Genomic DNA, 25,304 nt, shown 5'->3' with positions numbered 1-25,304 from the left:
AGGCCCATCCAGAAAATGCTGTCCACAACAAACAAGGGTCTTCTCTCACAGCTTTAATTCTCATTTTGCATTGCAAATATTTTTGTTAGTTCAAGTTGTTTTTGGAAATAAAGCAGACACAGACTAAATACGAAGCCCGATGGGTGGAAACAGGCTGTGCCTCTCAGAGGCCCAACCCTGTCACTGGTGAGCCCGCACACGGGTGGCCCCGGGGGGTGGATCCATCCCAGCCCGTCCCCGAGTGGCACTTCCCTGTCTGTAGTCTGAGCAGTAGCACCCCACAGCCAGGACCTGCCCTCCCCTCCTGCCCCGTGGGTGAGCCCATGGTGCTGGATTAATGGTATAATTCCCCTAATTGATGGTGTTGACTGATGGCCCTGTTAAGAGTGGAGTGTTATTGTTGGTACACAAGTAACATTTATTTTATTCTGGCACTGTAATTACAGGCAGTAAATTAAATTAAATATTAAGCATTAACTTGAAATCAATAGGGCAACAAATCTCATTAAGAGAAAAAAATGTATTATGCAAATTGTTTCCAGAATTTTATCATCATGAATAATGGCTTCATTATAAGAACTGTACAGCAGAGGAGGCAACAGAGTTGAAGGAAACAATATCGTCCCTTCTGAGTTTGGAGTTAACACAAAACAGCTTTGCATTTCCAAAGTCAAAGAGGCTCTACTGAAACCCGGGGAGAAACCCTGGGCCCCCGCGGTTGGGTCCGCAGCCTGGTGCAGGCTCCCCCCGATGTTATCAGGGCTAGCCCGCTGAAGCGGCTCTCAGCCCGGCGGGCACACACCAGGCTTCCTGCTCCATCTGTCTCCTTGGCCACCCCTGACCTGTGGTTTCTGCTTCTCATCTGCCTTAGGAAACCGAGAACTTAGCCCAGCCCTCCCTGGGTGAGGGAACTCATCCAAAGGCAGCCATAAAAGGTTTACGTCAGTGGAAAAGATAGGGTGCTGGGAGCTAGGAGCACGGGGTGTGGTCCAAGGCTCCTCCCTGCTGTGCCAGAGCGTCCCTGCTCCCGCGGCCCACGCTTCCTCCCCCCTCCTCTGACCACTGCCCCACCAAAATGCCCCCAGAGCAAAGACTCTGCTGTGGACGGACGGCCACATCCACTGCCTGTCAGGAGGCTCTGGAAAGACAGATTTCCTATTTGTTCCCCTGCCCTCTGCTCTTCTTTGCCTTTCTTCATCCTGGCCTCCTCCTCCCTGACAGGCCTGCCGCCGCAGCCTGAGGACACAGCAGCCCCTCGCAGGCCAGCTGGCGGACAAACACCCCTCCTTTCTCACTAAGCAGTTCCTGCCAATGTTGAAGGTTCCCAGAAGAAAACATTTGGAACCCGGAAGAGAACAAAACACAACCTCCCTATGGAAAGGAGGAGTGGCAGAGGCTGTAAACAGAATATTTTCGTTCGGAACCAAGGGGTCTTGGACAATATGACAGGTGCCCGTCACATGAGTCTGTGTGAGCCCTTTCTCACTTGTGGTGGGACAGACAGTAACAAGGTCATCCCATTTTACTGAAACTCCTTTATGAAAGAAACCAAGCAGGATCCTGGAACACATCAGACTGATGCCCAACAGCCAGGACTTCTCTGCTGCCTGAGATGTCCCTGTTCCTCTGGGTGGATACAACAGTCACTCCTTACCTGGTGGTTGAGCCAGGAGCTGGGGATCTCTGGTCGGCCTCGATCTCGCAGCACGTTGTCCTTCATGCTTTCCACACAGGGATGTTCCCGCACCTTAGACCCGAATGGAGGCTCATAGTCCTTCACTTCTGTTGGAGAGAGCAGGCGGACACAGGGCCTTGAGAAGGGCATGCGCAGTTGGGATACTGACTGTCAGGATTCGCCTGTGATTACGCTGGGGTGGTTTTTAATTCTAATGGATTAAAAGTATAAGGAGGGGTCACAGAAGGACCTTGAACTAGTCAACATGTGACTGTTCAGTGACCATGACGTGCTAATGGCTGGAGACAGATTGGAGAACAAGATCAACAAGGTCAGGGGATACAGGCTTTTAGGATTGTGGTTCCTGGGAGGGAGAAACATCTTCCATATTACAAAGGTTTGTGGCCCTACAGAGGTTCACAGCATATAAACAGATTTAATATGTGGTATTAAGTTTCTTGCAGAGATTCAGCCATATAAAAAAGGAATGAAATTGATAGATGCTGCAACACAGATTATGCCAAATGAAGTAAGCCAGACATTAAATGACAAACATTGTATGATTCTCCTTATGTAAAATACCTAGAATAGGCTACTTCACAGAGACAGAGAGGAGAATATGGGTTGCTGGGGGGTGGAGAGACTCTGTTCACTAGTACAGGGTTTCAGTTGAGGAAGATGGAAGAGTTCTGGAAATAGATAGTGACGATGATTACACAACATTGTGAATGTACTTCATGCTACCCAACCACACCACTTACTTTTTTAAAAAATCATAAACACTTAAAAATAGCTAAACTGGTGAATTTTATATCATGTATATTTTCCCACAGGAATAAAAAGTCGTGGGGAGTAGTGATTAAGAAAATAAAAGTCTACAAAGGTTCCTTTCAATAGTAATAATGAAAAAGAGGTTCAGAAATGCTGTTTTAGTTAGCTGACAGAGGAGAGAGATTAAAAACAAACACAATTTAAAAATGTAATTTTCCTTCAGTGATACTTGCTAAAAAGAAAATAATGAAGGATGATGTAAACCCTTCATCAGAGTTTCAGGTTTCAACTAAGGTCCATTTCTTTTCATTTTTTAAGGGAAATTCATGTCACTTATTTTATTCTAATTTTTTCCTATTGAAGTATACTTGCTCAGTCATGTCCATCTCTTTGTGACGCCATGGACTGGAGCCTGCCAGGCTTCTCTGTCCATGGGATTTTCCTGGCAAGAATACTGGAGTGGTTTGCCATTTCCTACTACACAGTATTCGCAACCCTGGGATCAAACCTTCATCTTTCAGATCTCCTGCATTGGCAGGCGGATTCTTTACCACTAGCACCACCTGCGAAGCCCCTTAACATATTATATCAGTTTCAGGTATACAACATAGTAACTCAGTATTTTTAAAGATTGTGCTCTGTATAAAGTTGTAAAACACTAGCTGTATTTTCTATGCTATACATCATATCCTTGTAACTTACCTATTTCATAGCTAGTAGTTTGTATCTCTTAATCACCCTCACCCATTTTCCTCTCCCCTCACCTGTCACCGTGCTGGCAATGAACGACAGTTTATCTGTCTCTATTTCATTTTGTAGATTCCATATTTAAGTGAAATAAAGCAGTATTTGTCTTTCTCTGTCTGCCTTATTTCACTAAGCTTAATATCCTCCAGCTCCATCCATGTCATTGAAAATGGCAAAATTTCATTCTCTTTTATGGCTAATATTTCATTATGTTATGTACACACATATATACTTTATTTTTGCCTGTAGTATGAAAAAAATGTTCTCATTTCATTCTTTATATGTAACTGTCCAGCTTTCCCAGCACCACTTATTGACGAGAATGTCTTTTCTCCATTGTATATTCTTGCCTCCTGTGTTGTAGGTTACTTGACCACAAGTGTGTGGGTTTATTTCTGGGCCCTCTATTCTGTTCCATTGACCTACATATCTATTTTTGTGTCTGTACCACACCATTTTGATTACTGCTGCTTTGTAGTACAGTCTGAAGTCAGGAAGCATGATTCTTCCAGTTTTGTCCTTTTTCTCTCAAGATTACTTTGGCTATTTGGGGTCTTTGGTGGTTCCATACACACTTTAGGATTATTTTGCTCTAGTTCTGTGAAAAATGTCATGGGTATTTTGATAGGGATTACATTAAATCTGCACACTGCTTTGAATATTATTAACATTTTAACAATAATTAATCTTTTATTCCATGAACATGGGATATCTTTCCATTTACCCTTCTTCAATGTCTTATAGTATTTAGAGAACAGATAGTCTTCTACCCTTGGTTAAATTTATCCCTAGGTATTTTATTCTTATTTGATTGCAAATCAGATTGTTTTCTTAATTTCTCCTTCTAATAGTTCATCGTTAGTGTTTAGAAATGCAACAGATTTCTATATATTAATCCTGTATCCTGCAACTTAACTGAATTCATTCATAAGTTTCCATTAGATTTTTGGTGGTGTCTGTAGGGTTTTCTACATATAATATCATGTCATCTGCAAATGGTGACAGTTTCTTCTCTACTTATTTGAATGCCTCTTTTTTTCTTGTTTAACTGCTGTACCTAAAACTTCCAATAATATGTTAAAGAGGTGGCAACCATAGGCATACTTGTCATGTTCTTAATTTTAGATAAAAACCTTTCAGCTTTTCACAACTGAGCATAATGTTAGCTGTAGATTTATCATAAATGGTCTTTATTATGTTGAATTATGTTCCCTCTGTATCATCTTTGTTGAGAGTTTTTATCACAAGTGAATGAATCTTAGGTCCTATCCAAAGTGGCCCATGCATAAACTCGAGGTGAAGATTAGAAAGGCTGTTAAAAAATTTAAGTGGGTGGGACAATACCCACATCAGTGAGTCACAGGACAATTGAGAAAATAAAAACAGTACAGTACTGAAACATGTCTGGGCCCAAAGGGAAGAGTGGGCATGATTCAGTATCTTCCTCCAAAATAAATAACCACCTTTGGCCTTTACTTCAAAATAACCCTGTTTAATGAGTGAAACTTTCAATAAATTACCCTTACAGGCTTAGAATTGAAGAAGCATTTAAGGCAAAATGACATTTTGAAAAGACATGGCTTGTTCTTGTTTATTTGACTTTCCCCCGTTCCCAGAACCCTACTTGCATATTTATCTTCTTCAGCCTCAACCAACTAGAAGTGCTGGCAGGATATTGTTTTTTTTTTCTTAGTTGGGATGAAGGCTTCTCTTACTCTCCTCATACCTCCCATCACTTTGAGACAAGCATCCTACTGTGTGTCTGCTTCTGCCTTCAAGAGCCCTCAGCCCCTAAATCTATACTGCTCTGGAGGTGAGATCTGAACTTTGATTTGGATAATACTTAGGTGTCTTATTCCTTTCTTCCATTCCCTTACCTTTTTACCAGACTCTAAATTCCTAAGGACCAAGACACAGACTGAGTTTTATGTCTTTTAATTCCCTCCTGAAATTATATCTTATACATAGGTGACTTTCAATAAATATGAGCTGGCTTGGATTCAAGCAAGAACTGAGAACTGAGAATCAGAGTTTGTCCTCAGTAAGGGTTTCCTCTGACCTAAGTCTTCTCTTCTCTAAACTGAATGGGCTTCTGAATTAGATGACCTCCAAGTCCCTGAATGGGTCCAGAGCTGTCCTGTAACCCAATCCAGTCAACTAGTGATGCTGTCTTAGTGCCACGCCTTGAGGTATGTATAATATAATGCAATGTGATAGGATCTGCATATGATATAAACCGCTCCTTAGACAATGTATTAGTCCACTGACTCTCCCTTTCCAGCCGTTTTGGCTGCCATAGCAGGTGTGGCTGGCAGCCTGCCTAAACCCCCCTTACTGAGCCATAGGCACTAGCCCCCCAGCTGCTGCAGGCATTGGGTCATAAGGGCACACGCTGTCTCCTTCTATGGAGAACTGCCCTTGGCTAATAGGAGCTTCCTGGCCTGGAGATTTCTAGAATATGACAGCCTCAGCCCTAGGGGCAGTCTGAGGCCAATGACAACATGGGAGCCTGAACAGTCTAAGTGTCTTGCCTCTGGAGGATATGACTGTGGTGCAGCTCATGTCTGGATCAGGCTCAGTCCTGGGATCAGGCTGGTGGCAGTGCAGGTGGGGAAAAGTGAGACTGTGGCATTTTCCTCTTTGTGCCCTTGATTAAATAATGTGAAGAACAGCAGAGAAAGCAAGTCAAAGGTTAGGTCAGAGAGTGCCATCTTTTAAATTTGGGGACTTCCTGGCAGTCCAGTGGTTAGGACTCTCTGCTTCCACTGCAGGGGCCACAGGTTCGATCCCTGGTCGGGGAACTAAGATTCCGTGTGCTGTGTGCACTGTGGCAAAAACAAAAAAAGGAAATACTTCAATGAAAAGAGAATCGAGGAGCTTAGAGAGTAAGCTTAGCACTTAAAACAAAAGTGCTGACAACACGCATCATAAGTAGGGATATTGTTGGTTGTGCCTGCCTGGGTCCCATCACAAACCGGAGATGAGGACTTGGGAAAGAGAGGGCAGCACTTTGTGCCTCAGTGTCCATATCCACAGCACAAGAGAGAACGTGCATGCTGCTGCCGTCACTCAGCACAGAGCTCCCCCATGACCCACGGGGGCTGGTCCCAGGACCAGAGGCAGGTCCCAACATCTGCGGACCGCCAGTCTCCCGCTTGATCCTCTGCGTCCGTGAGCTTTGCATCCACGAGTCAAGCAGCCGTGGATCATAAACTCAATGCAAGATCCGTGAGTGGTTAGAGCCAGGAATTCAGAACCGCAAATGCCGGTGGAAGGTACACTAACTGTCAACTGACAGCAGACGGAAGATAAACCCCGAGTCAGGGTGATGTGGAGCTGGGTGTGGATGATACGGCGCCAGCGTCCCCGGCCCCCAGCAGGATCACGCTTCAGCTGTCCCCCAGGTGACCGCCTGGGGGCACGGAGCTCACCAGCTCCCTCCGCGTCCTGTCTCACTTCCTGCTCCTTCTCTCCTAGGCCTTTGCTGCCTTCTTTTCCCTACGGACCGCTGAACTTGGATTCCTCTTCAAGAGGCCAGCTGAACCAAGGGTTTGGTCCATCTCCAGGCTGACACCCCGCTCCCCACAGCAGGATCACCTGCTGAGACCAGCCCCCCACGCCCCAGGGCTAGGCGCACCAGGGACACCCTGGGATCTCCTTGAAGGCTTCAAACAACTGCCGCTCTAGGAAGCTTCTAGATCTCACTGCTCTTCTTTCCACCCCCATTCCAGGCTCCCCTGAGGGCCAGGGCCTCACCCCCACCCCTTGGCATTTCTTTGTCTGGCTGGAGGCTGTCAGAAGAAAAGTCCGCATCTCGGAGCTCTGGCGCTAAGAGGGGCCTGGGCAATAGGGATGCTCTTCTTAAAGTCAGCATCTGGTCCACAGCTGCTGTTTTGATCGTGGTTCCAACTTCACAGAGCTGCAAAATTGTTGGCAGTTTTCCCCAGAGCGGAACCCTTTTATATCTGTCTTCCTTCCAAATTATCCTGCCTCAAAACGCAGGAAGACGAAGTTGCTATCCCAGGCTCTCTTCACTCCTCTCCCACCCTCTTCCCTGCCCCCACCCCACTCCTTTCCTTTCAATTCATTTTTTCTGCCTCACAGGCTGCAGCGAGCTGAGTTTGTTTCTCGTCGTCTTGTGAAAATACTTGCTCAGCTGGCTGCTGTGTGTCAGCTGCTATTCAAAGGCTGACATGGCCAGGGATTTGAAAGTCAGGCGGCCTGGGGGCTAGTCTGGCTGGGTGACATGAACACTGTGCCTGCCGTGCTCCCAGAGGGGGGCCCTGAAAGGACCTGCCTTCCTCTGCCTCCCACACATTACACACAAACTCTTGCATGGACACCAGACAAACCAAAAGCCAGGACAGAGATTTCTTTGTAAAAGAGAGCCAGTCTCCGGGTTTGTCCTGGAGAGATGGTGAGTTCATGACTTACTCCTTTATAAAACAATAACACACCAGCCAGCTCCTTCCATCTTGTTCCCTCCTCAAACAACTCTGAAAAACCTGTTTTCTTGGTTTTTCTGTTGCATACTTCCTGATGACCTAAGTCTCTGAAATAACAGTCTCTGTTATTAGCTATGCCCAACTCTGCTTTTTCTTTCTGCAACCATCATCCCCAGCCCTGATACTGACACATTACTTGTCTTTCTAGCATATTTTGTTGTTGTTCAGTTACTAAGTCATGTCCGAGTCTTTGGCAACCTCATGGACTGCAGCATGCTGTATTAGCTCTTCATTAGACACTGTGTCCCTTGAGGACAAAGATTTGTCTCACTGCTGCACTCAGCATTTTAAAAGTTTTATATTGGTCTGTAGCTGATTAAAAACGCTGCACTACCATCAGGCATACAGTGAAGTGATTCCTTTATACATGTATATGTATCTATTCTTTTCCAATCTCTTTTCACATTTAGGTTATCACAGAATACTGAATAGAATTCCCTGTACTATACAGTAGGTCCTTCTTGGTTATCTATCTGATATATAGCAGTGTGTATATTTCAGTCCCAAACTCCCTCTTTATCCCTCTCTATCACCTTTCCCTTTAATAACCATAAGTTTTTCTATGAGTCTGTTTCTGTTTTGTAATTCATTTGTATCTTTTAAGGTTCCACATATAAGCAATATATCATTTGTCTTTTTCTGTCTGAACTTATTTTACTCGGTATGATCACCTCCAGGTCCATCCATGTGGCTGCAAATGGCATTGTGTCATTCTTTTTCATGGCTGAGTATTATTCCATTGTATATATGAACTACATATTCTTTATCCACTCACCTAGAGATGGATATTTAGGTTGCCTCCATGTCTTGACTATTTTTAAATAGTGCTGCAACGGGCACTGGGGTGTCGTCTATCCTTTTGAACCACGGTTTTCTCCAGATACATGCCCAGGACTGGGACTGCTGGATCATATGGTAGCTTTAGTTTTGTAAGGAACCACCATACTGTTCTCCCAGTAACAGTTTAGGAGGATTTGCTTTTCTCCTCCTCTCTAGCATTTATTGTTTGCTCTGACTGGTGTGAGGTGCTATCTCTTTGTAGTTTTTATTTGCATTTCTCTAGTGATCACTCCAATACTTTGGCCACATGATGTGAAGAGCCAACTCATTTGAAAAGACCCTGATGCTGGGAAAGATAGAGGGCAGGAGGAGAAGGGAACAACAGAGGATGAGATGGTTGGATGGCATCACTGACTCAATGAACATGAGATTGGGTAAACTCCAGGAGTTGGCAATGGACAGGGAGGCCCGGTGTGCTGCAGTTCATGGGGTCACAAAGAGTCAGACACAACTGAGCAACTGAACTGAACTGAACTGAGTGATTAGCAATGTTGACCATCTTTTCATGTGCCCTTTGGCCATCTGTATGGCTTCTTTAGAGAAACGTGTATTTAGATCTTTGGCCCAGTTTTTGATTGGGCTGTTTGATTTTGAGCTGCATGAACTGTTTGTGAATTTTGGAGATTAATCCCTTGTCAGTCTTGTGGTTTGCAAATATTTTCTCCCATTCTGTGAGTTACCTTTTCATTTTGTTCATGGTTTCCTTTACTGTGCAATAGCTTTTGAGTTTAATTAGGTCCCATTTATTTTTGTTTTTATTTCCATTACTCTCAGAAGATGGATCTAAAAAGACACAGCTGTGATTTATGTCAAAGAGTGTCCTGCCTATGTTATCTTCTAAGAGTTTTGTGTTATCCTGTCCTGCCTTTAGGTCTTTAATCCATTTTGAGTTTATTTTTGTGTATGGTGTTAGAGAATGTTCTAATATCATTATTTTACATGTAGCTATTTTTTCCCAGCACTGTTTATTGAAGATATTGTGTTTTCTCCATTGTATGTGTTTGCCTCCTTTGCACAGATTGATTGACCATAGGTGCATGGGTTTATTTCTGCCCTTTCTCTCCTGTTCTATTGATCTGTATTTCTGTTTTTGTGCCAATACCATACTTTTCTGATTACTGTAGCTGTGTTGTACAGTCTGAGGTTAGGGAGCCTGATTTTTCCAGCTCTGTTTTTCTTCCTCAGGATTGCTTTGGCTATTCTGGGTCTTTTGTGTCTCCATGCAAATGTAAAACATTTTTCTTCCAGTTGTATGAAACATGCCACTGGTAATCTGACAGAGACTGCACTGAATCTGTAGATTGCCTTGGGTAGTATAGTCATTTTGACAATATGTCTTCCAATCCAGAAACGTGGTATCTTTCCATCTGTTTGTGTTACCTTTGGTTTCTTTTATCGGCATGTATAAAATTTTTGGAGTACACATCTTTTGCCTCCTTAGGTAGATTTATCCCTAGGTATTTTATTCTTTTTGATGCAATGATAAATAGGATTGTTCCTTTAATTTCATATTCTGGTCTTTTGGTGTTAGTGTATAGGAATGCAACAGATTTCTGTGTATTAATTTTGTATCCTGCAATGTTACCAAATTCACTGATGAGCTCAGATAGAAAATCCTAAAGATGTTACCAGAAAACTATCTATATATTCATGTTATCTGCAAAGTGATAGTTTTACTTCTTTTCATTTGGATTCCTTTTCATTCCTTCTCTTCTGATTACAGTGGCTAGGATTTCCAGAACTGTTGAATAGACTGGTGAGAGTGGACATCCTTACCTTGTTCTGATCTTAGAGGAAATGCTTTCAGCTTATCACCATTCAGTGGGATGTTGACTCTAGGTTTGTCATATATGGCTTTTCTTATGTTGAAGTATGTTCCCTGTATGTCCACCTTCTGGAGATTTTCATCATACATGAGTGTGAATTTTGTCAGAAGCTTTTTCTGTATCTATTGAGAGGATCATATAGTATGATGATTTATTTATATATCATATGGTATGAGTTTTTACTATAAGAAACATTTATTCTTCAGTTTGTTAATATGGTATATTATGCTGATTCATTTGCAGATATTAAAAAAAATCCTTGCATCTCTGCAGTAAATCCCACTTGATCATGGTCTGTGATCCCTTTACTGTATTGTTGGATTTGATTTGCTAGTATTTTTGTTCAAGATTTTTGGGTCTATGTTCACTAGTGATGTTGGTCCGTGATTTTCTTCTTTTCTGATATCTTTGTCTGGTTTTGGTACCAGAGTGATGGCCTCATAGAATGAGTATGGGAGTGTTTTTTGTTTCTTGGGAATTTTTAAATCATGGCTTCAATTCCATACTTGTCTGTTCATATTTTCTATTTCTTCCTGGGTCAATCTTGAGAGATTGTACCTTTTTAAGAATTTGTCCATTTATTCTATCTAGATTGTTCATTTTGTTGGCATATAGTTGCTTGTGGTAGTCTCTTATGATCCTTTGTATTCTGTGATGTCCACTGTAGCTTTTCCTTTTTCATTTCTAATTTTATTGATTTGAGTTTATTGATTTAAACTTAGTTGATTGAGTTTTTCTTGATGAGTCTGGCTAAAGGTTTGTCAATTTTGTTTATCTTTTCAAAGAACTAGCCGTCAAGTTTTACTGATCTTATCTGGTGCTTTCTTTGTCTCTATTTCATTTTTTACTGCTCTGATCTTTATGATCACTTTGCTTGTACTATGGGTTTTATTTGTTATTCTTTTTCTAGTTGCTTTAGGTATAACCTTAGGTTATTTATTTGGGATCTATCCTGTTTCCTAAGATAAGACTATATTGATATAAACTTTCCATTTAGAACTGGTTTTGCTGCATTTGTTTTGCCTTGTCATGCTTTTGTTTTCATTCATCTCTAGGTATTTTCTGACTTCCTCTTTGATTTTTTCAGTGATCCATTGATTGTTTAGTAGCATACTGTTTGGCCTTCACATATTTTTGTTCTTCACAGTTTTAATGGAATGCTCTTTAAGTATCAATTAAGTCGCTTTGGTCTAATGTGTCATTTAAGGCCTGTGTTTCCCTATTTTCTTTCTGAATGATCCATGCATTGATAAAGTGTGTCACTGTCCATTTCTCCTTTAATGGCTATTAGTATTTGCCTTATATATTGAAGTTCTCCTATGTTGGGTGCGTATATATTTGTGTATATATAAATGTATTACAATTGTTATATCTTCTTGGATTGATTCCTTGATGCCTATGTAGTATCCATCTTTGTATCTTGTAACAGTCTTTAAAGTCTATTTTGTCTGATATATGTATTGCTACTCCAGCTTTCTTTTGATTTCCACTTGCATGGAATACCTTTTTCCATCCCCTCACTTTCAGTCTGTATGTGTCCCTAGGTCTGAAGTGTGTCTCCTGTAGACGGCACATATATAGGTCTTGTTTTTGTAAGCATTTAGCCAGTCTGTGTTTCTTGGTTGGGGCATTTAATCCAGCTACATTTAAGATAATTATCAATGTATACATTCTTTTTTTGCTGTTTTATTAGTTGTTCTGGATCTGTTTTCTGTGGGTGTTTTTCTTTCCTTTCTCTTTCCTCTCCCCTCTTGTGACCTGATGACTTGATGTTGGCGCTGTCCTGGCTGCTTCCCGTCTGTGGTCGCCGTGGGGTTGGGCTCAGCGGTCTGTGTGACAAGGCTAAGCTGCTCCTTTCCATTTCAGCGCATCGCCAGTGCCCTGCACGTGTGCTCTCCTAGCCTCGCAGTCTCTGGCTGTGACATCACATTTGAGTGTGAATGGTTCCTACCCTTACTGTATGTTTGCCTTTAATGGGGAGCTTTGCCATTTGTAATTTGCTTGTTTCTAGTTGTGGCTCTTTTTTGCCTAGAGAAGTTCCTTTAGCATTTGTTGCAAAGCTGGTTTGGTGGTGCAGAATTCTCCAGCTTTTGCTTGTCTGTAAAACTTTTGATTTCTTAATTGCATCTGAAAGAGAACCTTGCTTGTAGACTCCTGCTTGTAGATTATTGGTTGTAGAATCTTCCCTTTCATCACTTTAAATATATTATACCACTTCCTAAGAGTTTCTGCTGAAAAATCAGCTTTATAACCTTATGGGAGTTCCTTTGTATGCTATTTGTTGATTTTTCCTTGTTGCTGTTAATATTTTCTTTGTCTTTAATTTTTGTCAATTGGATTATTGTGAGTCTTGAGTATTCCTCCTTGTGTTTATCCTACCTGGGACTCTCTGAGCTTTCTGGACATGGGTGATTGTTCCCTTTCCCATGTCAGAATTTTTCGGCTGCTGTCTCTTCAAATATTTTCTCAGGTCCTTTCTCTCTCTTCTTGTGGGGCCCTATGATGAAAATGTTGGTGCATTTAATGTTGCTCCTGAGGTCTCTCAAACTCTCTTCATTTCTTTTCATTCTCTTTTCTTTATATTCTGTTCTATGGCAGTGATTTCCACAATTCTGTATTCCAACTCATTTATCCATTCTTCTGCCTCATTTATTCTATTCATTTGAGTGTATTTTTCATTTCAGTTATTTTATTGATCATCTATGCTTGTTTGTTCTTTATATCTTCTGGCTCTTTTTAAAGCATTTCTTGCATCTTTTCTATCTGTGCCTGCACTGTTTCTTTGAGATCTTGGATAATCTTTACTGTTATTACTCAGGGTAGATTGCCTGTCTCCATTTCATTTAGCTGGTCATCTGGGGTTTTATCTTGTTTCTTCATCTCAGACATGTTCTCTGCCATTTCATTTTGGCCTAACTTTCTATGTTTGCAGTTTGTGCTGCACAGGCTGCGGGGCTGTGGGTCTTCTTGTTCCTGTGGTCTGCCCCCTGGTGGATCAGGCTGGCATGAGACGCTCGTGCTGGCATCCTGGTGGGCAGGACTGGCTTCTTCCCACCCGTGCATGAAACTGGTTCTTGTCCCTCTGGTGGGCAGAGCCGTGTCAACGGGTGTGTTTATTGGGCAGTCACAGGCTCAGGAAGTTTTTAGGCAGCTTATCTGCTAATGGGTGAGGCTGTGTTCCCACCATTTTGATTGGTTAGCCTGTGACATCCCAGAATTGGAGCCTACAGGCTGCTGTGTGGGGCCAGGTCATGGTGAAAAAGAATGATGGCCTTTAGGAGGGCTCACAGCAGTGAGAACTCCCCAGAACTACTGCCACCAGAGTCTTTGTCCCCACCGTAAGTCACAGCTGTCCCCCAACCTTGCAAGAGACCCTCTAATACCAGCAGGCTCTTATGAGTTGACTGCCTTTTCCCCTGCGTCGTGGTGTGCACAGGACTCTACGAGTGCCCTCTAAGAGTGGAGCTTCTGTTTTCCCCAGTTCTGCAATCAAACCCTGCTGACCTTGAAAGTCAGATGTTCTGGAGGCTTCTCCTCCCACTGACAGACCCCCAGGCTGGGGAGCCTGATGTGAGGCTCAGAACTTTCATTCCTGTGGCAGAACCTCTGCAATATAATTACTTTCCAATGTGTGGGTTTCCCACCCAGCAGGTATTGGATTTGATTTTATCGCAGCTGCACCCCTCTTACTGTCTTGTTATGGGTTCTTTGTCTTTGGACCTATGATATCTTTATTTCGGTAGGTTCCACCATTCCTTTTTTGTTGATGGCTTTTAGCAGGTAGTTGTGATTTTGGTGTTTTTGTGAGAAGCGGGGAAGCTCACTAGCTTCTACTCTGCCATCTCCTGAGAGTCTCTGCACCCTTACCATTTTGAATAATGCCTGCCACACAGAAGGTACTCAAAAAATACAGGTTAGGTGAAAGAAATAATGAATAGATACATCTTCAGAGAAAAAGGATAAAGAAGCTATCTCAGACTTCAAGGCACGGAGGCATGTGAGTCACACATGCTATAGCATTTAACAGCTTTGGCATTCCATTAACAGACTCAGAAAGTCCGCCACTGGAAACATTCTGCAGTGAGGCCATCACTGAATGTTCCCAAAGTGTGTGACTTTCTTGCTAGGTGCTTTCAGAAAGGCTTCAAGCCAAAGGCCATTATACACAGAGTAGGACTGACTACCCCTTCCACAGTAATAATGGTAATCCTAGCTGCCACAGACTGACTAAGCTACCAATCCTGTAGTAGGCCAGTTAGGGCCTGTGGGCCAGAGTCAGACAACAGGGCTTTTGATCTGTCTCCAGTATCCCACCGCTTGAAGCCTCAGTTTACCCACCTGTAAAATGGGGCTAGTAACAGCACACCCTTCAAAGAACCCTTGGTAAATGGTATGAATTGTTCCATTTTGTTTATCTATAATAATAATAGATAATCTATAGCAATAATAATAATCTATAGCAATAATGCTATTGCTTATGTAATGGTAGCTGTCGTTTCTTGGTTGCCTTCTTCATCTGAACCAAACCTACTTCCATCAGAAAGCCTTTTATTTTTGACCACCTTCTTCACTTATAACAATCCATGTCTTGAGCTCCTAGGTGGAATCTTGTGGTAAGGGAGCTGGACCAGCTGACTTCCAGAGGGTGCTCTTACTACGTCTGCACGTTCTCACGTAAGAAGAATGCGGCTTCTCCAGTGTCATGCTTTCTCTTGCTCATGTTCCCTCTGTGCTGCTTGCACAGAGAAGACACTTCTGAGGCTCACTGCTCCTGCAAGTGCTGATCTAACCCTCTTTGCCTGACCCTGATGTCACCCCTATCTTTCGCCGACCTGGGCACTCAGTCTGGTGTACCCTGCCTCGCCTGCACAAAAGTCTCCTTCAGTGCTCCAGGTCTGACAGACAGCACAAGCCAAAGCCCAGCGCTGAGTCCTGTGGTGAACGCAGAAAAAAGCAGGCAGCGCCTGGGCACCCAGGCCAGAAGTTTGGGCTCAGCCCTGAGAACAGAATGAAGTCCTGTTCTCCAGGCAGGGAAGCTGGGATTTCACAGTCTCCCCTGCAAGACAGTCCCTTGATGCCTAGGCTCCTGGTTCATTCAGTCAGATGTCCAGCTCCTCTGAATAACTGGGAGGGAATATCAGTGGATCTATTTTATGAAATAAAATATCAATCTATAACTCACCACACTGAAGTAAGAATTTTCCACATTTCCATTTCTGAAATGAGACTGTCCATGAAAAAACATAGTAATTTCTTATGTTGTATTTCAAGTTATACAAAGAAGTTTAAGCTTCAGGAAGGCCTTTTATATCCTGCCGTCTGTATAAATTAAAGCCTAAGGTCCACTAGAGTGGTATTACCTATTTTATGTGTAAAGAAAGAAATGTGTCTGAACGTGCAAATTTTTAAAAAGGAGGGGTGGGGGGAAAGCCTGTTTCATCGGTGGACAGCAAGCTTCTTTACGGAACTCTGCGTTTGTACAACAGGGAAGCAGCAACACATCCTAACTCCCCTTAGAAGGTCCTAACTTTAAAGTACCTTCTAAGAAGCTCTTTAAATATAAAAGTCTCTGAAATTAAGATTAGGCTGAAAATCTGCCTTTAAAGTTTTTGAGACACACATGCATGCAAAGAAAAACAAAACAGAAAATAATAATACTTTTAAAAGTAGGCAAAAGAAAGGCATTATTAACACATGAGTTCACACACTTAAGTCAAGAGAAGGGCTGTCTGCTGGACCAAAGTGAGGACAGACAAATTACTTTGATTTTTGCAGTCTGATAGGAGAAACAGTACTGTGGGCTTAAGATCAAACAAAATGAGAACTGGGATGGCCACTTTTCCGGTTCCCCAAAGCCGTCTGTTCTTATCCTAAAGTTATGAGGCTTACTGAACAAATAGGACCCTGTTCCTTCCTTGGGAAAACTTGTTTATACTGTATCCATTTTTAGATCTTGTAAAAGCTGGTGAAGTTGGTTCTTCCCCACTAGCCAGAATTCTTCCATACTCAGCAAATATCAACAGGAAAAGGCTTCAGTCATTGATAACTACAGAAGCAGGGAGCTCAGATCAGGCCTTGAGAAGCTGGTGCCACTAACAGAGGGGACGACAGAGACAGTCTCCAGCATATGTTTAGAGAATGATGAGCCTTTTTGAAAGGATAAGAGAGACACCAAAATCTAGGTGAATTTATTCTGACAGTGCCAGCAGCATTGACTCCTCTTAAACAATTCACACTGGTCCAGTCTAAGGATTCATTTTGGAACTGTCAAAGCTTCAAGCAGAAAATGATTCTCAGTGACTGAAACTTGGTTAAACAAATTTCACTGTGCAAGGGAAAATTCAGTTACTTTTGGAAATACTGTGGGGGAAGACATCGCATGCAGAAAACTGGAAAATAACCTGGTTAGCCAGACAGGAAGTGCTATGTCCTGTGCAGGGACCCAGGGATATGGGTGATGGGACAGCAAGGCTCCCAGCCTAGCCCGTCCTGGAGAGTCAGCTAAAGCAGTTCTCAGCAGGAGGAGTGACCAGAGCCAGCAATGTGACAACCTAACCCACCTGGAGCAACACACTGGGGCGTCTGGCCCAGTGACCAAAGCTGACCTGCGGGACAGAACAAATACTGACGGTGTTAGATATCCACGGAGTAAAATGCCCACAACCCCACACGCATGTAAACACAGAGTGAAATGAGTAAATAACAGGGGCTGGTGGGAGAAAGGACAGATATTTCCTGGGCATCTATGAGTAAATGTAGAAGGGATAAGAAAAATAGAAAATCACCATTAAGCAAACATTACAGTAATAATCATTGTCTGTAAGAACTATTCATTGACCCTAAAAATCAGCAGGTAAAATTATTATTAAAAAACAGGTCTAGTCTCCTTATTAAACAGGTGTTTAGTAGAAACAGGTCAAAGTGGCTTCCCACAAAATATGTATTCATTACAAATGGAAAAGGTAGTATCTTCACAGGGAGAAGGCTGGAGCCACCCTCACCATGTGATAAGGCTGGCGTGCCAGCCGCATGCGACACCGAGGACACATCATTTCTGTGGTATTCCTGCCTGGAAATGCACAATCCCAATGTAACCACGAGAAGACATCAGAGAAACCCACAGTGAGAGGCTGTGTAAAAGAGCTGGTCTGAATTCTTGCCAAGGTCATGAAAGAAACAGACTGAGTGACCATCACACGTTGAAGGAGACTGAGGTGGCCTGGACCCTAAGGTAATGTGGAATCCCGGAGTGAATCCTGCTCCCCAATTCTGGGGACTTGGAAATACAAGTCAGTCCTAGAGATTAATTAAATATGTGGTACCGATGTCAGTGTCCTGTGCTTGGTTTAGGTAAGATGTTAAGGGAGGGGAAGCCGGGTGAGGAGCATATGGGCACTCGCTGTACTACTCACGCAATGATTCTGTCAGTCTAAAACTACTATGAAACAAAGCGTTAAACATAAAATTGGAGTGAGCTTGGCTTGACTTAGCATCCAGCCAGGACCAGGTTAGGATATATAACTTCTAAGCTGAGACCTCAGATCCTGACGGTAACCACTGAGAGGAGGCTCAGAAAAGGATGGCATGATGTAGACATCAGCCATTCCCATCTCTAGGAAGATAAGGGGACACTGCTCTCTAAACATGACATCCCCGTACCGCTGAAGAATGCTGCATTCCTCAATAACCTGTCTTCTCTAGATTTTTCAAAACCTAAACAAACCCGTCAAACCATTCTGCTTGTTTTGCCCAGCAAAGGAAAGTTATGTCCATAAAAGTAAGTTTTGAGTCAAATCTATTTTCTGGACCTTATAATTCTGAAAAACCTTAAAATACCAAAAAAAAAAAAAGAAAGAAAAAAAATCAGATAATTTTCTGAATCATGGTTCTTGTTTGATAAGCAGAAATGAATTCTTATAAATATTACTAGTGTTCCTCTCTTGCCAGATTTGTAGATACCACTGGAGAGATGGGTCCGGGAAAAAGTAATTATATACTTCAGGAAAGGAGATAAAATGCTTTATGCTCCGAACCTGGCGTTCAGCTACAGAACCAAGGCTTTATAGCACAGTGAGTGGTCCCACATCACGCTGGAATATCTGTGTCCTCCCAGATCTCAAACAGCTCTTCTATCCCTGCACCCGTGCTGAAGCAATGAGCACATCGTCTGAAGGTGCCCAGGATGGCGGTCCACGCCTACCTCCCACTGCGTTGCAGCGAGACGTCATCTCCCAGAGCACCAGGGCCATGGAGTAGACATCCGTCTGCTTGAAGGACTCAACATTCTCCAGATTCATCCTGGACTCGAGGACCTCTGGAGCCATGTACCTCGCCGTTCCCACCTGAAGAAGAACACACACAGAGCCCGTCATCGACTCCCGCTGCAGGTCTGCTTTCAAACAGCCGACGCTTGGCCCCTACTGAGTAGTCAGTGCGTCTTTAAAAAGCATGGTGCTGTTTAAGATAATGAGACCTGCACAGAAAGGTAGAGCTTATGTAACTTTTTAAAAAACAGGTTGTCTCTCCCTGAAAAACCTTGAAAGAACATAAAGGACAAATGCCAAAGTACGGAAATGGCAAAGCCCAGAGCTGCTGTGTCTAGGCTCAGGACACAAGACCATCAAACCACATGTGCAGTAACGTCCTTGCAGAGAACCTGAGACCACACTGGTGACTGATACTGTCAGTGCTTTTCCAAATAAGTATCTTTTCATTCTTGAAACTCCAAGATATGAGGTGAGAATAATAATTGCCTGGATTCTTTTTGTCCCCTGAGGGTTGCGTTAATCTTCTTTGTTCACCCCACGGCACGTTCCAGTGTGCAGAGGGTGTCATACAATTACATAAAAGCTCTGCTAGGTGGAACTGTATGAAAGTGTTCCCATTACAAGCTCAAACCTGGTCATTTTATAACTTTGATAGGCATGCTGTGTGATTTTTATCTGACAGTATGAAAACACTGTGATACATAGGAAAAAAGAAAAAAATATTTCTAAGGAAAAAAATCATTTGAGTGAGTGATAATGCAGCTTGTATACACTGACTAAATAACAGCAAAGTCCTACCTTCCCAAGGATCCAGGGGAATGTCAAGTAAGTTGATAATATCCCCAAATAATGCTTTTTATTGTCATGCGTTAGAAGAAAATTTTCTTTTTAATAAGTCACTTCATGACTGGTCACCCTGGCACATTGATTCGTCCGAGTTCAGCGTGCTCAGCTCCTCACTGGATGTGCATGCCTACATCTGGAGGGCTGCCTGAGCAGTGACGAGATGCTCCAAAAGCACAACGCTCAGCCTGGTCAGAGGAGGCAATGGTGCTCCCAAGACTTTACTCCCAGTCACAGCCAAGCTTCTGGTGTGTGAAACATGGGGCCCATCTTTTATAAAGGATAACAATAATGCTGTGTGTGTGCGTGCTAAGTCGCTCCAGTCGTTTCTGACTCTTGCAACCCCATGGACTGAAGCCCCCCAGGCTGCTCTGTCCATGGGATTCTCCAGGCAAGAATACTGGAGTGAGTTGCCATTTCCTCCTCCAGGGGATCTTCCCGACCCAGGGACTGAACCCGAGTCTCTTATGTCTCCTGCATTGACAGGTGGGTTCTTTACCACTAGCGCCACCTGGGAAGCCCAATTGTAATGTCAGTTTCTAATAGCTCCTTAGCCAAAAGAGTTTCCATTTTAATCTGTGAGATGTTTCAAAAGAAGAACTCTCCCTTCACCCAGTCCATCACTCACTCTATAGATACTTATAGGTCTCTTTGCCTGTTCAAGGCCTTGTGTTGGATGTGACCAAATGTATGTAGATTTGGACTTCAAGGAGACTGCCTTCTAAAACAGTAAAAAAAAAAAAAAAAAAAAAAGAAGCAATATAAGGACTAAAAGTACAGAGCAGAAAGAGGCTGAGCACAACCCTAAGGAAAAAGAGATACTAGCAGTGCTTGAAGCAAAGAAAAAAGTGTCTAACTGGATGAGAAATGAGGACTGACTAAAGGAGAGAGTGGCTGTCCTGGATTGGGAAGGGTCTGAGCACCAGGGAGAGAAGGGCTGTTGGCTGGCGGAGGTGCCCTGGCAGGAGAGCAGGCACTTCCCGGGCTGCGTGGATCCCCTGGACGAGGTCGGAGTGCAGGGCGGACGGAGCGCAAGCGAGAGGGGCGCCAGCAGCGAGGGGCAGGGCCGCCCTACCTGCCCGCTGTTGGCCAGGTCGTCCACAGACAGCGTGGGGTCCAGCCGCAGGGAGAGCCCGAAGTCGCAGAGGCAGCAGGTGAGGTCGCCCTTGACCAGGATGTTGGAGCTCTTGAGGTCCCGGTGCACGATGGGCATCTTGGGCCGGCCGCACAGCGTGTGGTCGCTGTGCAGGTGCGCGATGCCGCGGGCCAGCGAGCCGCCCAGCCGGCGCAGGTCCTCCCAGCTGATGACGTGGCGCGTCAGGTACTCCTGCAGGTTGCCCTTGGCGTGGAAGGCCGTGATGAGCCAGTACTGCTTGCCCAGCTCCGTTTTGCGCTCCTCGGCCGTCAGGAACTGCAGGATGTTCTCGTGCTTGAGGTTGATGTCCGAGAAGATGTCCTTCTCCGTCTTCCAGGAGGCATACTCCTCGTAGGGGAAGATCTTGACGGCCACCGTCTCGAACTGCTCAGACGTGTTCTGCCTCAGTTTGGCCTTGTAGACCTCGGCGAAGCGCCCCTTGCCCACCAGGGTGTCCAGCTCGATGGGCAGCAGCTCCGTGTTGTGGTTGATGTTGTTGGCGCAAGTGGAGCTGATGTCGGAGCGGTCGTCCTCCAGGATGATGGCCAGGTGCTCGCTGAACTCCATCAGCTTGCGTGGCTTGCCCGAGTCCCAGGCCGGGCTCAGCTTCTGCTGCCGGTGGACGCGGTAGCAGTAGAAAGTGACGATGACTGCGATGGCGATGCCCAGTGGTGGCAGGAGGCTGACGCCTGTCACTTGGAAAATGACCAACAGCAAGTCGGGGTTACTGCTGGTGTACTCTGGAGGGGAGACAAAGAGAAGGAGCGGGTCAGCAGGTGTGCCCTGGGAAGAAGCGGTCCACACCCCAGGCACTGTGGGTTTTCCCATCAGCACAGTTTTTATGGACACGGAATGCTAAGTTTTTATTCCAGGCATGGATGCTTGGGTGTGCTTGTCCATCTGGCCATCTAGTCAGTGTTTTACTCTTCCCTCAAAACTTAGCTTGGAAATCAAAATTCACCATCAACCAATCAGAGAATGGAGAACAAGCTGATTACAAGCTGAGAACAAGGCCCTCTTCACTGGCCCTTAAAAATGCTTTGCTGACACTATTCACAATAGCCAGGATATACAAACAACCTAAATGTCCATCAACAGATGAATGGATAAAGATGTACATATACCATGGACTATTACTCAGCCATAAGGAAGAATGAAAAAATGCCACTGTCAGATACATGGATGGACCTAGAGATTACCATACTAAGCGAAGACAAATATCATATAATATCACTTATATGTGGAATCTACAATACGGCACAAATGAACCTATCTACAAAACAGAAAGAGACTCACAGACACAGACACAGCCTGATGGTTACCGAGAAGGGATGGGAGAGGGATGCAGCGCGAGTCTGGGTTAAGCAGATGCAAACTGTCATACATGGGATGGATAAACAAACTCCTACTGTAGCACAGGGAACTATGTTCAATATCCTGTGTCAAACCATAATGGAAAATAGTAGGAAAAAGAATACACACACATATATATGTATATATAACAGAGTCACTTTGCTATACGGAATTAGCATTGTAAATCAACTATACTTCAATAAAATTTTAAAAAACAGGAAGAAGGAAAACTTTGGTGATTGACTCTGGAAAACCTAAGTTCTTATTCACACTGGCAGGCTGCATGGAACGCAGGGTAGGTGGGGCTACAGGCTGAAGTGTGATGGGATACAACGGTTGCAGGAAAAGACTGAACTACAGGAGAAATAGAAACTCTTGTAGAGATATGGATGGTCCCTGTTACCCAGCAGAGAATGAGCCTCGAGATTAAGACTGAGGGGACAGATAGAATGATACTGACGCAGTATCAGCATCAGATACCGCAGCAGATGCTGCAGAAAATAACATTCCTCTCCTGTAACTCCACCTCTACTATCCAGACTATCCAATGGGAATGTTTTCAAGTGGATACCTGTCTGTAACAATATAAGATGTCTTATAAATAAATGTGTTTGATTCTCTGCTTGTTCCTCCCATGAAAAGATAAGCTCTACAGGGGTAAATCTAGAGGTACTGATCACCACTCTACTAAGCAGCTGGCGCAGGGCACTTAGATGCTCAGCAGATGTAGAAGCTGGATGAATGATTAATGAGGCAACATCCCTCCCTTCTTGGATAAAGAGGATGTGGTACATATAGACAACAGAATACGACTCAACCATAAAGAAGAACAAAATTCCATTTTTGCAGCAACATGGATGAAGCTAGAGATTATCACACTAAGTCAAGTCACAGAAAGACAAATACCATATGTTATCACTTACATATGGAATCTAAAATATGACATAAATGAACTTATCTATGAAGCAAACAGAATCACAGACATAACAAACAGACTTGTGCTTGCCCGGGGGAGGGGGTTGGGGGAGGGATGGATTGGGAGTTTGGGGTTAGTAGATGCAAACTAGTATGTATACGATGGATAAATAACAAAGTCCTACTATTTAGCACAGGAAACTATATTTAATACCCTACGATAAACCATAATGGAAAAGAATATGAAAAAGGGAATGTATATGTGTATATATATATTCCTTTATATACATATTGGAATGTACATATATACATGTATAACTGAGTTAATTTGCTGCACGGCAGAAATTAGCACCACGTTGTAAACTAACTAGGCTTCAGTTTTAAAAGCTCCCTCCCATTCCCCACACTGTTCACAGGGGTCAGCAAACTGTGGCCCCAGGGCACAGGGGCTGCTCTTGTTCAGCCTCAAGAGGGACGAATTTTCCATTTTTGAAGGGCTGTTTAAATTAAAAAAAAAAAAGACACTAAGTAGTTCACACATCAGAGAGCACATCTGGCCCTAAAACATCTACTACCTGGCCCTTTACAGAAAAAGTCTGCTCACCCCCCTTCTCCTGGTGCTATTTTAACAACCTGCAACGCACTGGTGAAATCTGAAGAGACATCACATTGCTCCAATGTGAATATTCTTTTATGTTTGAGAAAACAACTCAGTGAATAAGTTCTAAATATTAATTGCATAATTATTTAGCTGTGTGTCCAATTCATTAAAGGGGGTAAAACATCCAAATGAACTGTTCATGTATCACTGATAATTTTTTCAATTCCTGTCCATTTATGAAAAACAGTATTCCTTGCTGATTTCTAGTCTTTTTCAGGTTAAAGGAAACACAGAAACAGAAATCTGAAATTTACTGATTAAAGAAGACTCTAGAAATCCCCCTTTCAATATCAGAAACCAAACTGCTACCTTCCCCTCAAATTTCCTGTGATTTCTTTTTGAAAACCTACACATAAAAATTTGGTGGGGAGGGAATTATCTATTAACATCTGTCAGTCTTGAAACTTCAAAGAGGTGGTGAAAAACCCTAACAATAGCAAATCAGGCTGAAAGGAAGCTCTGGGATCTGGCTTTATCTAAACAGAAGCCACCCACACCCTCTCAGAGTTAACCCCTGAGTTGCTCCTAGAAAAACCAGCAGCTGAGGGTACAGCAGGTACAAGTTAGCTTCTCCTTTACTCAGGGACCAGCAGGACGTATTTCTTCCTGCCAACCCCCAATTACACATAGAAGAGTAAACTGAACACAAATTATATACTTCTCTGTGTGCCAAGAGTTTTATATAATATTTAATTGACAGAGAACCCTATGAGATAGATACTGCTATTATTATAAACCCCATTCTGTACATTCTCAAACTCTGATTAGAGACGCCTGCTCTTAACCCCATGCCACACTGTTTCTAAACTTCACCTCACTGGGAGCCAATTAAGAATGCCTTTTATACAAGCTCTCAATTTGAGGAAGTGTTTGTCTTCACTTGGGGCTGGCCTAAGTGACTTCAGGCATCCACTCAGTGATCCCGGGGCGTCCAAAGGGGCACATTTGGGTGTGTAGACTGCTCCTCTCGGTTCTTAACGAAGAATCAGAGTTGAGCAGTGTTCCTGCAACTGTGCATCTCTCTCTTGTCTGGGAATCAGAAGTCTTACACAGGAAGAACTTTAAACCTTTTTGCTTTCTTCTTTCAGAACCCATCATCACAGGACACAGCATGTAGGGAACTCAAGATATAATTGTTGAACTACTGGTACTGAGGGAGGAGGCAGATGGGCCCCCCACCAGGATAAAGCAACTGGAAATTCATTCTCTGTTGACTAAAACTCCAAGACAAGAATAGCAGGACAATTAAGGGAGAAGACTGGGCCCTGCTCAGACCACATACTTCTCATTCCGGAAGTCAGGATACCTCCCTGACCACACATGCACAGAAAAGCTCCCTGCAGGCCAAAGAGGGAGCAATGTCATGGGATGCTCTATCCAGAGGCCTCTTCGGCAGGATCCATCTTGGCCAAGAGATGTATGCGCACACTTGGGAGGATCCTGAGATATACAAAATATGGACTGTGAACCAAGCAAATCAAAATGACTGGCCAAAGGAAAACCGGAAAAAAATGCCCCATATAAGTGATTTAAACTGCCATGAGGAAGCGACTCAGGGACTCTCCGTCTGAGTATGCCTGTGTGTCTATCCACACACACTGTACTCTTTTTCTGCTAATAAAACACTTTACTTGCTTCACCACATTCATCTTTGTGGAAGTTCTTTTCTGCAGAGCCGAAGGGCCAGGGCCCTTGTCACTGACCACTGGCCTAGTGCTTTCACCGCTGCAAGCCAGCCCCAACCTCTGAATGGGAACCCAAGCCCG

At 43.6% G+C, this 25,304-nt stretch overlaps 1 protein-coding gene across 2 annotated transcripts in view; it reads right to left on the bottom strand.

Annotated features, from left to right (window-relative positions):
* Window positions 1-25,304, bottom strand: part of TGFBR2 (transforming growth factor beta receptor 2) — an 88,193-nt gene that overhangs the window by 3,650 nt on the left and 59,239 nt on the right. For both annotated transcript variants that reach the window (XM_061127663.1, XM_061127662.1), the window contains 3 exons: window positions 20,550-21,349; window positions 18,565-18,706; window positions 1,655-1,782 (listed from right to left, as the gene is read on the bottom strand). In XM_061127663.1, coding sequence (XP_060983646.1) covers window positions 1,655-1,782; window positions 18,565-18,706; window positions 20,550-21,349 — 1,070 coding nt within the window. The remainder of the gene's footprint in view (window positions 1-1,654; window positions 1,783-18,564; window positions 18,707-20,549; window positions 21,350-25,304) is intronic.

The sequence above is a fragment of the Dama dama genome, chromosome 24 (genome assembly GCF_033118175.1).
Source record: "Dama dama isolate Ldn47 chromosome 24, ASM3311817v1, whole genome shotgun sequence".
In the NCBI taxonomy this organism is placed as follows: domain Eukaryota; kingdom Metazoa; phylum Chordata; class Mammalia; order Artiodactyla; family Cervidae; genus Dama; species Dama dama.
Note: the sequence above shows the minus strand (reverse complement) of the source record. Positions and strands in the feature narration are given on the sequence as shown.